General features: G+C 42.5%; 1 protein-coding gene across 3 annotated transcripts in view; it reads right to left on the bottom strand.

Annotated features, from left to right (window-relative positions):
• Positions 1-14,066, bottom strand: part of LOC138748416 (N-acetyllactosaminide beta-1,6-N-acetylglucosaminyl-transferase-like) — an 89,122-nt gene that overhangs the window by 22,032 nt on the left and 53,024 nt on the right. The window contains exon 3 of one of the 3 annotated variants that reach the window (XM_069908595.1): positions 10,793-10,908. The exons of the other annotated variants lie outside the window; for them this stretch is intronic. Within the exon in view, the coding sequence (XP_069764696.1) occupies positions 10,829-10,908 (80 nt within the window). The 3' untranslated portion in view covers positions 10,793-10,828. The remainder of the gene's footprint in view (positions 1-10,792; positions 10,909-14,066) is intronic. 3 annotated transcript variants of the gene reach the window in all.

Consider the following 14,066-nt stretch of genomic DNA (forward strand, 5'->3'; position numbering starts at 1 on the left):
GACAGAACTACTGATATTTCTGTAGGAGGAGCTCCCACTTGTGATGAGATCAAATATGCAGCACACAAATATGTGGAGAAACTCAGCAGGTCACGCAGCATCCATTGGAAGTGAAGGGTAACCACCGTTTGGGTTCTGATAAATATGGTGCCTGGGCAGCGCTGCCGGAGCTGGTGTAATGGTACCACTGGGGCAGATCCGGGGTGAATGGAGATACAGCGCTACTCCAAAGGGTTCAACCTAATCCCACCAGCTCCATACGGGCTTTAAATGGCATGCTAAAGGAGCCAAGCATGTTCTTAATTAAAATCCTGCAACTGTGAGGTCTGTGCCCAAGATGGCAGCACCCGAGATGGGCAGTGGCCACAAGGAGTTGCAGACTCCAGGGAAGCAGCAGACCTAGAACAGGAACAACACCACCCACTGAGAAGAGGAGGCAGAGGAAATAGCCCTATAGAACAGTGACCATGGCTGTGGACCAGTGAGGGGCACTGCGGGCAACGCCTTCGGGGGAACCACATGGGCTGTGGGCTGCTGGGGATTGGCTCATGGGTACCAGGTATCAGGGCCAGGATGCTGAGGACAAGAATGGATCTCGAAGGGCTTCGGGCGCCAAAGGGTTCCTAACTGTGTCGAAGGTTTGGCTCTGGAGCTCGGGTTGCCAATGAATTGAACAGGATTCTGTGTGGCTGCGGGAGGGCTGGAGGGCTGGAGGCAAATCCACGGACACTCAGTGTCTCTGAAGGGACTCTCTATTGCTTCTCTTTCTCTCTTACTGTAAAGGGTATTGGCCAAAACTAATTGCGACTCTTCCTCTGCCTCATGCCAGGCAGAAGGCAATTTTGTGTAATATTACATGTTCTGTACAATTACAGGACCGTACATAAACGAATCTTGATTCTTGTTCTCGAAATTCTAATTTATGCTGAGCTGCAAAGGAGGTCACAAAAAGTGGTTTGGCTAGAATGTCTTTCTACATTGCTTGGAAAGTATTTTTTTTTAAAAACAGCAGGAGATTGAAAGTACTTGATATTCACACTGGTTTTGCTGTCACTTGAGAGAAATCATTGAAAGTTAATGTCCTGATTTAGCAATCAGCAGGAAGGACCAACCCTCATGTAGGTTTTAAGATGTTATTCTGCAATTATATAGGGTCCTGATGGGATAATACCTGGGATACCGTGCATTAGTTCAGGCGACTGATTCCAGGATGGTGGAAATTAGTCAATGAGAAAAGATTCAGCAGAACCTCAGAATTCAGAACACTCAGTGGCAACATTGAAAATCCACAAGTGCCTTAACAGGACACATGCAAGGGTGATAGAGGAAGTGGTGAAACATGAAAACCTGCAACTGTAGTAAAATCAGAAATGCTGGATGAACTCAGCCGGTCTCGGAGCGTCCAAAGGAGGTAAAGATATATTACCGATGTTTCGGGCTGGAGTCTTTCCTCCAGGTGCGAGTAAAAAACAAAAACAGGTGGTTTGAGTTAGATAAAAAGATCTGCCTTTTTTTACTCAAATGACTCATCCTCCACACCACCATTCAATCCTTCACCATTTAAAGAGCTTTTTTTTCTACCTCACATTGTCCCATATGCCATCTCTCATTCAAAGCCTGATCACGTTCTCCTGAAACATCTGTAATATATCTTAACCTTCTATAGACGCCGTGAGACCTGCTGAGTTTCTCCAGCATCTGTGTTTCTGATAGGAGAAATGGGTAGAGGAAGTGGTCACAGACTCAAAATAAGTTGTCAACCTTTCAGTGAGAAGATGATGAATCTTTGGAATTCTCTTGGCAGGAGTGCATTTGAGCCTCAGTTGCTGAGCCAATATTAATGCCCAAAATTCCTACTTGGGTAGCCGAACAGGAGCTTGGCAAGAAAAAGTATAATAGTAAACTAATTGAATTAAATTAAAAGAGACAATAAATACACAAGGCAGATAAAATTCATGAAAAAAAAAAGTGACTTACAACAGTGCACAGTCCTTGTGTGGTGCTGGAGCACTCGATGGTTCGTGAACCAGGGTGGGGTGGGGAGTTCAAGAGCCTGATAGGTGCTGGAAAGAAACTGTTCTTGAACCAAGAGATGCTGGTCCCAAGGCTTCTAGACCTTCTACTCAAAGGTAGCAGTGAGAAGAGATTATGACCAGGACAATGGGGGGGGGGGGGGGGGTGGGTGGGTGGGGGGGGGGGGAAATGGGGTCCTACAGTATGTTTCCGATTATCTGAAAATCAGTTAACCATGTTACGAACCCAAAAGACCCCAAAACCCAGAAGGAATATATATTCACCATGACAAAACAAAAGTGGTTTTTAAATATCTTTAAACATGAAAACACTTTTAACTTATCACTATTAACTTCACTAAACTAACTTAACCCCCTTTTAATTCTAAATTCACATGTATGTAATGTGTGTGCAAATTTAAGAAAAGTTCTTTGGTTCACAGTCCAATCTCGCTTCTCCTTCTTCCAAGTTCTCTGGTTGCAGATACAGCAATATTCTTATACTGTGCACAGAATTTAACATGTATAAAGTTCACCAGGCTTTGGTGCTCGAAAGGTAAATGTTTACCGCTCAGGAAGGTTCTCATCGGGTTTGCAGAGAGAGAGATTTGTTGTTCCAGGATTTCCACAACTGAGGTACCACCATTAGTCACCTCAATGTCTTGCTAATGAAACTTGCCCCATCAGGGATCTCCAGATGATAACCTCTTTCTTTCAGGGTACTATAGAGTTCCTTTCTGTTCCACTTATTCCAAGAGAAACATCAGACAGATAGCACTTCCAGCCATCCACCTCTCTGGAGTTTCTGTTTCAGTTCCAACAAGCTTCTCCTGACTTGTTACAGCTTTCTGTCACACACAGTCAAAGACTCCCTTCTGTCTCTCTCTATCTGAGATTCAAACTGCCAGCAGCATATCTTTCTCTCTCTCACTTGCAAAATCCCCTTCCTTCTCCAGCAAACAACAGTAGTTCCTCTTTTGGTCCATCTGTTGTTTTAGGTAAACAATAACCTCTCAATGACCTCTGAGTGAGCACTTTGCAGAGAGGTCAAAAGCCTTGCAAAAAGGTCTAAAACAGACAACCTGGCTCTGGTTGTTCTTCCAAGACAATAGTCCATTCATTTCAATGACATCATTTCAATTAACACCTACTTGTGAAATGTGCACGGAATTCTCCATAGTTTCTGTAAAGTCACTGAATATGAATTCTTCAAGTATTTCAAATAAGATCCGTTTTAAAGTGTGTGTATATATGTAACCCTCTCTAATTTTACCAATTCATCTCCCAAATATTCCAACACAACACAATACTCCAAATGTGGCAATGTGATTTTCTAATTGCTATCAATGCCTTAATGATTGGGCTGGAAAGGCTGCTTTTATACTGTTCAAGTTCCCGCCGTTTTTGCTGATTGACTGAGCCATCAATATGAATAACAATAGTGGGCGGGACTGTCCATGCATATGAATGCCCTTCTTCCCCAGCCTGTTTCTGCTGAGTTAGCTGGGCAGCTTGACCAATGCCATTTTAGGGCTGTTGGTCTGACGCTGCCCCAACTTCAACCCCCGCCGGTTCGTTGACCTGGGAGTCACTTTAGCGATCTCTGTCCGCGTCTGCTGCCGCGCGATGTGCCGCCCCGATCTCCGCAATTGTGGGCCATCACATGTGTATGTATGTAATCTTCTGTTATTTTACCAATTTATCTCCCAAAAACATTCCCAAATAATCCATCACAACCAAAAAACTCAGTTTTCAAAACTTTTTTTTAAATGGGCTGCGATATGATGTCACAAGTTGAAATTTTTTTTTCATCTAACGTGCTTGTGTGGGGGTCTGACGCTCTGCTAGCGACAGTTTGGTAACAACAGAGCTCAGAACTAGCTGGGAAGACAGATGCTGAATGGCTGGATGTCAGCTCAGAGAAGGTGGGGAGTTGTCGGAGACTGGCAGCCATGGTGGGCAGGTGACGGGGATCTGCATTTATTTTGTTTTGTAAGCAGAGATCACGTTGTTTTTTGATAAGAATTAAACATAATTTCATGCATGCTTGAAAACCCTTCCATTATTTTTTGTTGTGGTTTAACTGCTGATGCAAGTATTCTGCTGATGCTACCGGGCTACTTAGAGCCATTATTCGGTTATCTGAAAAATCCAGTTAACCGAAAAATGTCTGGTCCCAAGCTTTTTGGATAATCGTATATAATGTGGATTTCCCTCTTGAGCCATCACTTCACCTATATGTCTTCAGTGGATGGGAGGTTAGAGCTGTGTTTCTACCTTCTGCGTTCCTGGACATTTGTATTGCCAAACCAGGCTATGACACAACTAGTCAGTATATTTTCCAAAAAAAGACTCCTTAGAAAGTAGGGGTGTTCATGTGCCTTCTTTACGTTCAAAAGAAAGCTAAACATGACCATTCCCCAAGTCCCTTGGAACACCAGCTATTTTCTACCTGTGTTCAGTTCTGGTCACCGCATTACAGGAAGGATGAGGAAGCAATGGAGAGGGTGCAGAAGGTACTTACCAGAAGGTTGCAAGATTGAAAAATGGGTCATATGAGGCAAAGTTAGCAAAGCTGGGATTTTTCTCTTTGGAGCGAAGAAGGATGAGGGGTGACAAGATTGTTAGAGGCATAGATAAAGTAGACAGCCAGTGCTTTTTTCCCAGGGCGGGAGTAGTGAACACCAAAGGACATCTGAACAAAGCGAAGGGAGGGAAGTTTAGGGGAGACGTCAGGAGTAAGGTGATTTTTTTTTAAAAACACAGAGAGTTGAGGGTGCCTGGAATGCCTTGCCAGGGGTGGTGGTGGAGGCTGGAATAGTAGGGGCATTTAAGAAACTCAAGACAGGCACATGGATGAAATAAAAATAGAGGGTTATGAGGTAGAAAGGGTTTAGTTTTTGTTGGTAGGTATATATATGTTGGTGCAACATCATGGGCTGAAGGGTCTGTACTGTGCTATAATGTTCTATAAATCCATAAACATCTTGCTTCTTGTTAATGCTTGTCATTTAATATTGGAAAGCAATTTAATCAAACTATTTTTTGTGGTCTCCTTTGCAGTCCTGCGTAATTCGTATTAAAAATCATTGTTTATATTCTCTTGCACAAAACAAGGAATTTCTCGACATACCATAACAATCACAAGTTGGAGTTCTTCAGGGGAAAAAAAGGTAGTACAGTAGAACCCTCATTATCTGGAATTCAATCCACAGGAAACCCAAACAACAGGCAAAAAAATACTCCCTTTTAAAATAAATTTTAAAACAAATAAGAAATAACATTTTACAGAAAGGTTTAAAATTGTAAAAGTTCTCTCCAAAGCAACACATAGCCCCTTGGTGAAGATGGGAGCAAACAATCAGCCAGTGGAGCGCCCTGGTCGTGCCTCACCCGCAACAGCTGTTTGCATAAAGTTTCAATAAAGTTGTGTTTGAATAAAATGGCGGTGCCCAGGATGAACAGCCGGCCAATGCCGCTCATTGCTGGGGTGACTCTCCCAAAGTGTCTCCCTTACCCTGCCTAGTAGGAATCTTTATCTTTATTTGTATTAGATATATTAGTAAGGCTTTATCTGTAAACTTGGGGGAGGGAGGGCTAATTATGATGGCAGCCCGCAGCATGGTTAGTGCAGCGCTGTTACAGTTTGAATTTAAATTTTGTAAGTTACAGGAATTACATGATTAAAGTGAACTTCACATAAATAAATACGACCTTACTGCTTTTTGTTTTCCAAATTACTTTACATTTTGCCCCGTCTTTTGTCTTTTAAACTGTGTATTCTTAATGCAGGTGTATCAGTTAGGCATTAGGAGAGGGAGTCTCAGTCAACAAGAAAATTCGCATTTCCGGCATCCACGATCCCGTAGGTGCCAGGTAATGGGAATTCGATTGTGACTCTGAAGCAGGCTGCACAGAGAATAAATTCACTGATGGAAAGTTTTAATGTGAACAGATTTATAGATATGAGATTCCCATGTGGTACTAGTTTTTTAGGAAACAGATGCTTCGTGTATACAGTATTTAAATTGGAAATTTGGCATTGCTATTTTGGGAAAAAGTTTGGGACATTTGGGAATAATGTCAAATGATGCTCTTCTTAAAAGGATATTTTCCCTAAAGATAAAAATATTTTCTCAGGACTTTTGGGTAATTCATTTTGATATTTTAAACATTCCTTTTGAAATCTTGTTTGGAGGGAGGTTCTCATTAAAACATTTTGAATACTGAAATGCATGGACAGAGTAGATATTGAAAGGTTATTTCCCCATGGTGGGAGAGTCTAGGATTAAAGGGCACAATATCAGGATTGAAGGGTGTCCACTTAGAACAGAGATACAGAGAAATTTCTTCAGCCAGAGGGTAGCAAATGTGTGGAATTTGTTGCCACAGGCAGTTGTGGAGGCCAAGTCATTAAGGGAGAGATTGATAGGTTCTTGATTAACCAGGGCATCGTCGGTGAAGTTGAAAAGGCCAGGCAGTGCGGCTGAGTGGGGAAAATGGATCAGCTCATGATTAAATGTTGGGGAAGACTCAATGGGGCTGAAATATATTTCTGTTCCTGTGTCTTATGGTCTTATGGATTTGTTTTGAGGAGGTGGTAAAATGTCACGAATGACATGGTCACAACCTTCAGCACAGGCATCTCTGTGGTCAGTGGCATAAATCTGACAGGGACTGACCATGTCTAAAGTATATCTCCACCTATTAACTCCTCCCTTTGCAACCATGCTCCCTCCCCTGCCCCACCTTTTTGTTTGGACGCCTCCCAACATTTTTCCATACCTTGATGAAGGGCTCAAGCCCGAAACGCTGGTTATGTATTTTTATCTTTTCTATATAAAGGACACTGTTTGACCTGAAGATTTTCTCCAGCTTTGTGTTTTTACTCAACTACAGTGCCTGCAGACTTTCCTGTTTTACTTTATAGCCACAACAGGCTGGCTGCGATTACTCATTGAGACATTGAAACAGATTCAGGAATGTCACCCAGAAAAGGATGTTGTCAAACATCTGGAGCAACATGTTATCACCATCAATGCTAGATTCAAATTCTTTCCCCATATTTTTGTAGAAAGTGAGTTATGCATGATAGTGTAGACATATGGCCATATAGGGATAGGCTTTATAATACCCTAGGGATTTGGGGATTTTTGTCATGTTGCCAAACCTAATCTTTGCTGGGGCTATTTTGCAGGAGATAAAACTAACCAAGAGGGTTTTCCTAATACGGGTGCAGTGAAACGCAGGTCCAAAGAGTATCCCATGTGTGATGTGTTGTTGACAGGCAGGCTTGCCATGTTGAGCGTATCTTGGTGATAGGGCAATAGCCCTGGGTGTGCGAGGGTCAAAGTGCAGGAGCATATTCACAGTGAGTGCTCTCATTCCACATAAAGTAAAATTTGAGCAAGGTAATCAAAGGGAGGTCAAAAAAGGGAGGAAGGTTGGGGAGATTGTAGGAAAGATTGTCTCTAAAAGACAACACTTGGAATATTGTGTTCAGTTTTGGTCCCTCATTAGAGGAAGGATGTGGTAACTATGGAGAGCATGCAGAGGAAATTTACCAGGTTGTTGCCTGAACTGGAGAACGTGTCTTACTGAGGCAAGGATAGCAGAGCCAGAGCATTTCTCTTTGGGGTGAAGAAGGAGAGAAATTACTTAATTGAAGTCTACAAGATTATGAGCGCATAGATAAGGTGGACAGCTAACACCCGTTTCCCAGGGCTGGAGTAGCATACATCAGAGGACATCTTTACAAAGTTTAGCGGAGACATCAGCGTTTATTTTTATACAGAGTTGTGGGTGCCTGGAATGCAATGCCAGGGATGATAGTGGAGGTTGGAAAAATAGGAGCATTTAAAAGACTCTTAGACAGGCACATGGAAGAAAGAAAAATAGAGGGTTATGAGGTAGGGAGGGTTTAGTTTTGTTGGCTAGGTACATATAGGTTGGCACAATATCGTGGGCTGAGGAGCCTGTACTGTCCTGTAATGTTCTATGTTCTAAGTCAACATAGAAGGCCGGGCAGTGGAGCTGAATCGGAAAATGGATCAGTTCATGATTAAATGTGGGGCAGACTGGATGGGCTGAATAGCCTATTTCTTATGCCTTATGTAAATGGTATTGAGATGGCTCGGAGATAGGGGCTGTTTGAGCCACTCAAAGGCACCCCTTCCACCTTTGTAGCAATAATCCAACCATCTTATACTTTGCATCATATTTCAACACTCAAACAAAATCTCTGTAACGTGCCAGTTATTACAAGCTGGGTTGGGAAGTTAGTAGGGAGGTAGTTGTGACAATGATGAAGGCCGAACTAACATTAGTTGGGGATTTGGTGGAGGTTAACGGAGAGGAGGGCAGACCTTGGAGGCCTGAGGAGAACAAGTGTTTTACAGAGACAGGCTCCAGATTGGGCTCAGCGAAGTAAAGCTGCAAATTCTTATGGGGATTGGGGACAGGGCATAAGAAGGTGGAATGGAGAGTGGTCCTCCTGCCAGACCAAAGGCGCTGATGACGAGACCATTGGAGAGAAGATACTGTTAACATCAAGGTCAAGATCACCTTGGCAGAAATTGAGCAGCATTTGTGTACGAAAGAGTACCCCTGCCACAGTTTGTCCTTGCTCTTACCCCTACAACACCCACAAAGTAAATCTTCACCATATAAATTTACAGAGGTTTGGATGACAGATGATCCTGTTCCAGCAGCTCTGACAGTAATTTCAGTGAAACCAAAACCTGGCCAAACTCTAGGCATGATTGTCCTTAAAGTTAATTTCCTGAAGCAAATAGCTTGTTAAACAAGAACAATCTGCAACATTCAAGTACAGTACAACTCTGATTAATCCAAAATCAGATTCTCTAAAATACTCACTTATCTGAAATTGTTTTGGAGCCAAACTGGCCTCGGGATGAAAAAAAATCACTCGACATGTAATTAGGACAATTGTCTTTGTTTCAGGTAACTGCCTACCCCCCCTCTCCATTTCTTAATTATGGTCCCCTATTGACTTTTCTCTCTAATTCTCCCTCTCCAACTGCGCACCGCTGTCTCCCAGCCGCAAGTGGTCGGAAGAATCCCTTGTCCTGTCGCCATCATGGAGAACGGCCTCCCGGGCAGGAGCAGGACCTTGGGCTCAGTGGCATTCCCTCCTCTTCCCCTTCCCGGCACACTAGAGCTCCCGACACTGACTCCGAACCCTCCCCTCTGCCTACTACCGCAAATGCACACCAGACTCCCCACCAGTATTTTTTGGTGAGAATTAAACATTATTTTAATGCTTAAAAAGCATTTGGTTTCTTCCATACTTCTCTTTTACCTGCTATATAAAAACCAAAAAATATTTAGGTTACGTGAGGTGAAAAGAAAACCATTGTGCTCTGACTGCCCCTATCCCCCCCCCGCCCCCCCACATTGAAAATGTCTGACCTAAATAACCACATCTCCAGAGCACCACAGCAGAGATCAAATTGAGGATTTATCTGGTGCTGAAACAGAAACTAGCTTGCACTGTCAGGGACAGCAGACATAACAGATCCTGCAACACTTTCCCTGTCCATTTCAGACACAGCATGCTTCTGGTTGACACATGCAAACTGTTATCGTGTGGAATCCAGTGTTACCCATTTAAAATCAGCTGTGAGCAGTGACTAGAACCTCAAAACACACATTTTTTTGTGAATGGCTTGAAAGCACAACACTGGAGAAACCCAGCTGGTCAAACAGTGTCCTTTATATAGCAATGCTAAAGGTACATAACCAACATTTGAGGCTTGAGCCCTTATTCAAGGTATGAGATTGGGTCCCTGTCCAAACGTCACAGTGACTCTCTGCAGTCACACTTAAATCAACAAGAGGGTAGAATTTTCCCCATACAAGGTTCAAAATCCTGCTCACCTGACAAAGAGTTATGATACATTACATTTTGAAATGACCCACGGAAAGACTCTCCCACCATGGGAAACAGCCTTTCTACATCTACCCTGTCCACACCTTTCAATATTTGAAATGTTTCATTGAGATTCCCCTTCATTCTATTAAATTCCATTGAGAACAAGAGTTCAGGGATTCATGTGATGACCCTTTGAAGAAGTGACGAGCTGGCTAGATAAAAGAGAATTAGTGGATGCTGTTTATCTGGATTTTTAGAAGGCCTTTGACAAGTTTGTGGACATGAGGATACTTAACAAGATAAGATCCCATGGTATAGCAGAAAACATACAAGTGTGGATAGAGCATTGGCTGACTGGCAGGAAGGAGAGAGAGTCAGAACACATCAATCATATTCTGGTTGGCTGCCAGTTGCTAGTGGTGTTCCACAGGGGTTGGTGTTGGGGCCTGCTTCTTTTTTATGTTGTTCATTAATGATTCAGATTATAGTATCATTACATATTATATTTTAGTAACATTACTGTGGGGGGTTGGATCAGGGAAAGATATTCTTACAGATAACAAATCCTTTTAGCAGACACAAAGGCACCTTAAGAAGGTCATAAGACCCAGAGTTATTCTTCTCAATGGAAAAGACTGACAATGGGATGTTTACTCCTGTTCAAACAAATAGCCATCTGCCAGATGAGAGGTTTTTGGGAAATTGAAGCCTAAAAACTATGTATTACTCAAGCAAGTCATGTGACTTGGAAAAAAACCAGCAACCAGAGTTATTGAAAAAGACAGAATTAAAGTGGCTTTGAAGGAAGATAGTCACTTCAGCAGCTTCTCTGTGTCGAGAGAGAGCAGTGCTACTGTGGCCATTGTAATGATCACTTATGACTGACCTGGATAAAGAAAGCAGGATCATTCTTGCATCTGGATTATGACCATTTTGCTGGTGACTTCATCTGACCTTTGCCTGGGTCTTTAAAAGCATTGTAGAAGACACGTTTTGTAACCCCTACACAAAAGGGGGAAAGTTGTGACGAATCATTCGTATGCAGGAACGTTTCTCTGAAAGCAACTCAACAGGAACTCGTGAGTTTTGAGAAGTCTGATGACTTGGTGTCTCACCTACTCCATAATAAATTTTAAACATCAGTTTAAAGATTCTGAGTTTCAACACAAGATTTCTAACACTGAACTTTGAATTTTTAGAATTGTGCCTAAACTATAATGGTTTGGGTAATCTATACATATATTGTGAATAGTTGGGGTTAGGTTTAGGGTTAAGTAAGATATTTTATTATTCATAGTTATTAATAAAAATTGTTTTAAGACACCATTGTCTTGGAGAATTTCTATCATTGCTCGTCTATGATGGCCAAGTTTGTAAATGTTATGAATGTAGGTGGAGGAGCATTGAGGAAACAGGGAGGCTGCAGAAGGACTTGGACAGATTAGGAGAAATGAAATACAATGTTGGAAAGTGTAGAGGTAGAAAAAATAAACAGGCAGAAAATATTTTAAATGAGGAAGTAACTGAAAATGCCCAGATGCAAAGGAACCTGTGAGTCGTCGTGCAGGAGAACCTGAAGATAAACTTGCAGGTTGAGTTGGGGTGAAGAAGGCAAATGCAAAGCTGGCATTCATTTCGAGAGGAATAGAATACAAGAGCAGGGATGTGATGTTGAGGCTTTATATGGCACTGGAGAGATGTCAGAGAATATTGTGAGTGGTTTTAGGCTCCTCGTTTAAGAAAGGATGTGCTGATGTTGGTAAGGATTCAAAGGAAGTTCACTCGGATGATCCTGGGAATGAAAGGGTTATCACGCGGAGCATTTGACAATTCTTGCTCTCAATGGAATTTAGTAGCACAAAGGTGAATCTCATTGAAACATTTGTAGGAAGATTGTTTCCCATGGTGGGAGAGTCTAGGACAAGAGGTTACAACTTCAGGATTGAAGGGTGTCTGCTTAGAATAGAGATGTGGAGAAATTTCTTGAGCCAGAGGGTGGTAAATCTGTGGAATTTGTTGCCACAGGCTGTTGTGGAGGCCAGGTCATAGAGTGTAATTTAAGGCACAGAATGACAAGTTCTTGATTAGCCAGGGCATCAAAGGTTATGGGGAGAAGGTCAGGCACTGGGGTTGAGTGGGGAAATGGATCTGCTCATGATTAAATGGTGGGACAGGGTCGATAGGCTGAAGAACCTTTTTCTGTTCCTATGTCTTGTGGTTTATAAGTAAGGTGTGGATACTTATATAAAAAAAACAGATAAAGGATGTTCAAATCAAGCAAACCAATGCTGTATTTTCCAAATACTGCAATTAGGGCAGTGTTAGTGAAGGGCATGTTGGGATAACAGCTGAAAGTCCATAGCTCCAGTCTTATTTTTTAGTACTCCTGGTGATATCAATGCTTTTAATTTCAATTTCTATTCATCTGACTAGTTTGCTCATAATTTTTCACCGAATGCATTTCTTGTTAAATATTATTTTCCTTGTGTTTTCCTTTCAATACTTCTTGTCCTCCATTCTCTCCCTTGCTTCAATTGTCAACTCCTCCAAATTGGTTGACAGCATGTCACTTTGGGCCACTGGAATTTGCATGTTATGCATGTCAGAATATGTCCATGGTGAATTGCAGCAGCTTGATTGGAAATTAACACTGCAAAAGCAATTGACGCTATGGATCATAGAACACTATAGCACAGAAGCAGGCCCTTTGGCCCATCTAGTCTGTACCAAACTATTATTCTGCCTGGTCCCAATGACCTGCACTCAGACCTCATCCCTCCATACTCCTCCCATCCATGTGCCTTGTAATTATTTTCTTAAATGTCAAAATTCACCACTTCAGCTGGCAGCTCGTTCTACACTCTCATAACTCCCTGCATGAAGTTCCCCCTCATGTTCCTTTTAAACTTTTCTCTTTTCACTTTTAAACAGAGACCACAACACACTTCAGGCCCTTCAGCACATGATGTTGTGCCGTCCTATAAATGCCTACCAAAAAAATAAAATCAGACCCTCCCTACCTCATAACCCATTTTCCTTTCATCCATGCATCTGTCAAAGACTCTCTTAATGCCCCTATTGTTCCACCCTCCGGCACCACCGCTAGCAATGTACTCCAGGCACCCACAACTCCATGTATAAAAAAAAACCCTGATGTCTCCCCTAAACTTTCCTTCCATCACTTTGTATAGATGTCCTCTGGTGTTTGCTACTCCCCCCCCACCCCCCACCCCACCGCCGGGAAAAAGGTGCTGACTGTTTACCTGATCTGTGCCTCTCAGAATCTAGTAGACCACTATTAAGTCACGTTTCATCCTACCCTCGCTCCAAAGAGAAAAGTGTAGAAAACCTCTAACTCTGCTAACCTTGCCACTTCAGACTTACTTTCCAATCCAAGAAACATCCTGTTAAATCTCTTCTGCACCCTCTCCATAGCTTCCACATCCTCCCAGAACTGAACATAATATTCTAAGTTGGGTCCCACCAGAGATTTATAGATTTACAGCATGACCTTTCGACTCTTGAATTCAGTCCAACAAATGAAGCCCACCATCCTAAAGGCCTTCTTAACTATCCTATCAACCTGCATGGCAACCTTGAGAGATGTATGGATTTGGAACCCAAGGTCCCTTTGTTCTTCCACACTATTAAGTATCGACCATTAACACTGCACTCAGCCTTCTGGTTTGACTTTCCAAAATACATCGCTTCACACATATCCAGATTGAGGTCCAGTCTTCTCCAATACTTTGCACATCACTGACACAAGACTCACCAGCTGATAATTCCCAGAATTCTCCCTCGCCAATGTCCCAGCTATCTCTTTCCTCCTTTCCCACAGAAACCTGGGGTATATCTCGTCTGGCTCCAGACACTTTGCAATCTTAATGTCTTTAACAACATTCAGCAATTCCTCTTTCCAAATATCAACATGGTCCAGCACCAAGCTGATCCTATTCTGTTCTCACCTTGACCAACATCCTTTTCTCACATGATCACAAGACATAGGAGCAGAAGGAGGCCCATTGAGTCTGCTTCCCCCATTCTAATCATGATCTGATCCATCCACCCACTCAGCATATTCCCTGGCTTTCTCCCTGTAATCCTTGATGCCCTGACTAATCAATACCTGTCAATCTCTGGCTTAACATCACTTTCAA

The sequence above is a fragment of the Narcine bancroftii genome, chromosome 1, assembly GCF_036971445.1.
Source record: "Narcine bancroftii isolate sNarBan1 chromosome 1, sNarBan1.hap1, whole genome shotgun sequence".
NCBI lineage: Eukaryota > Metazoa > Chordata > Chondrichthyes > Torpediniformes > Narcinidae > Narcine > Narcine bancroftii.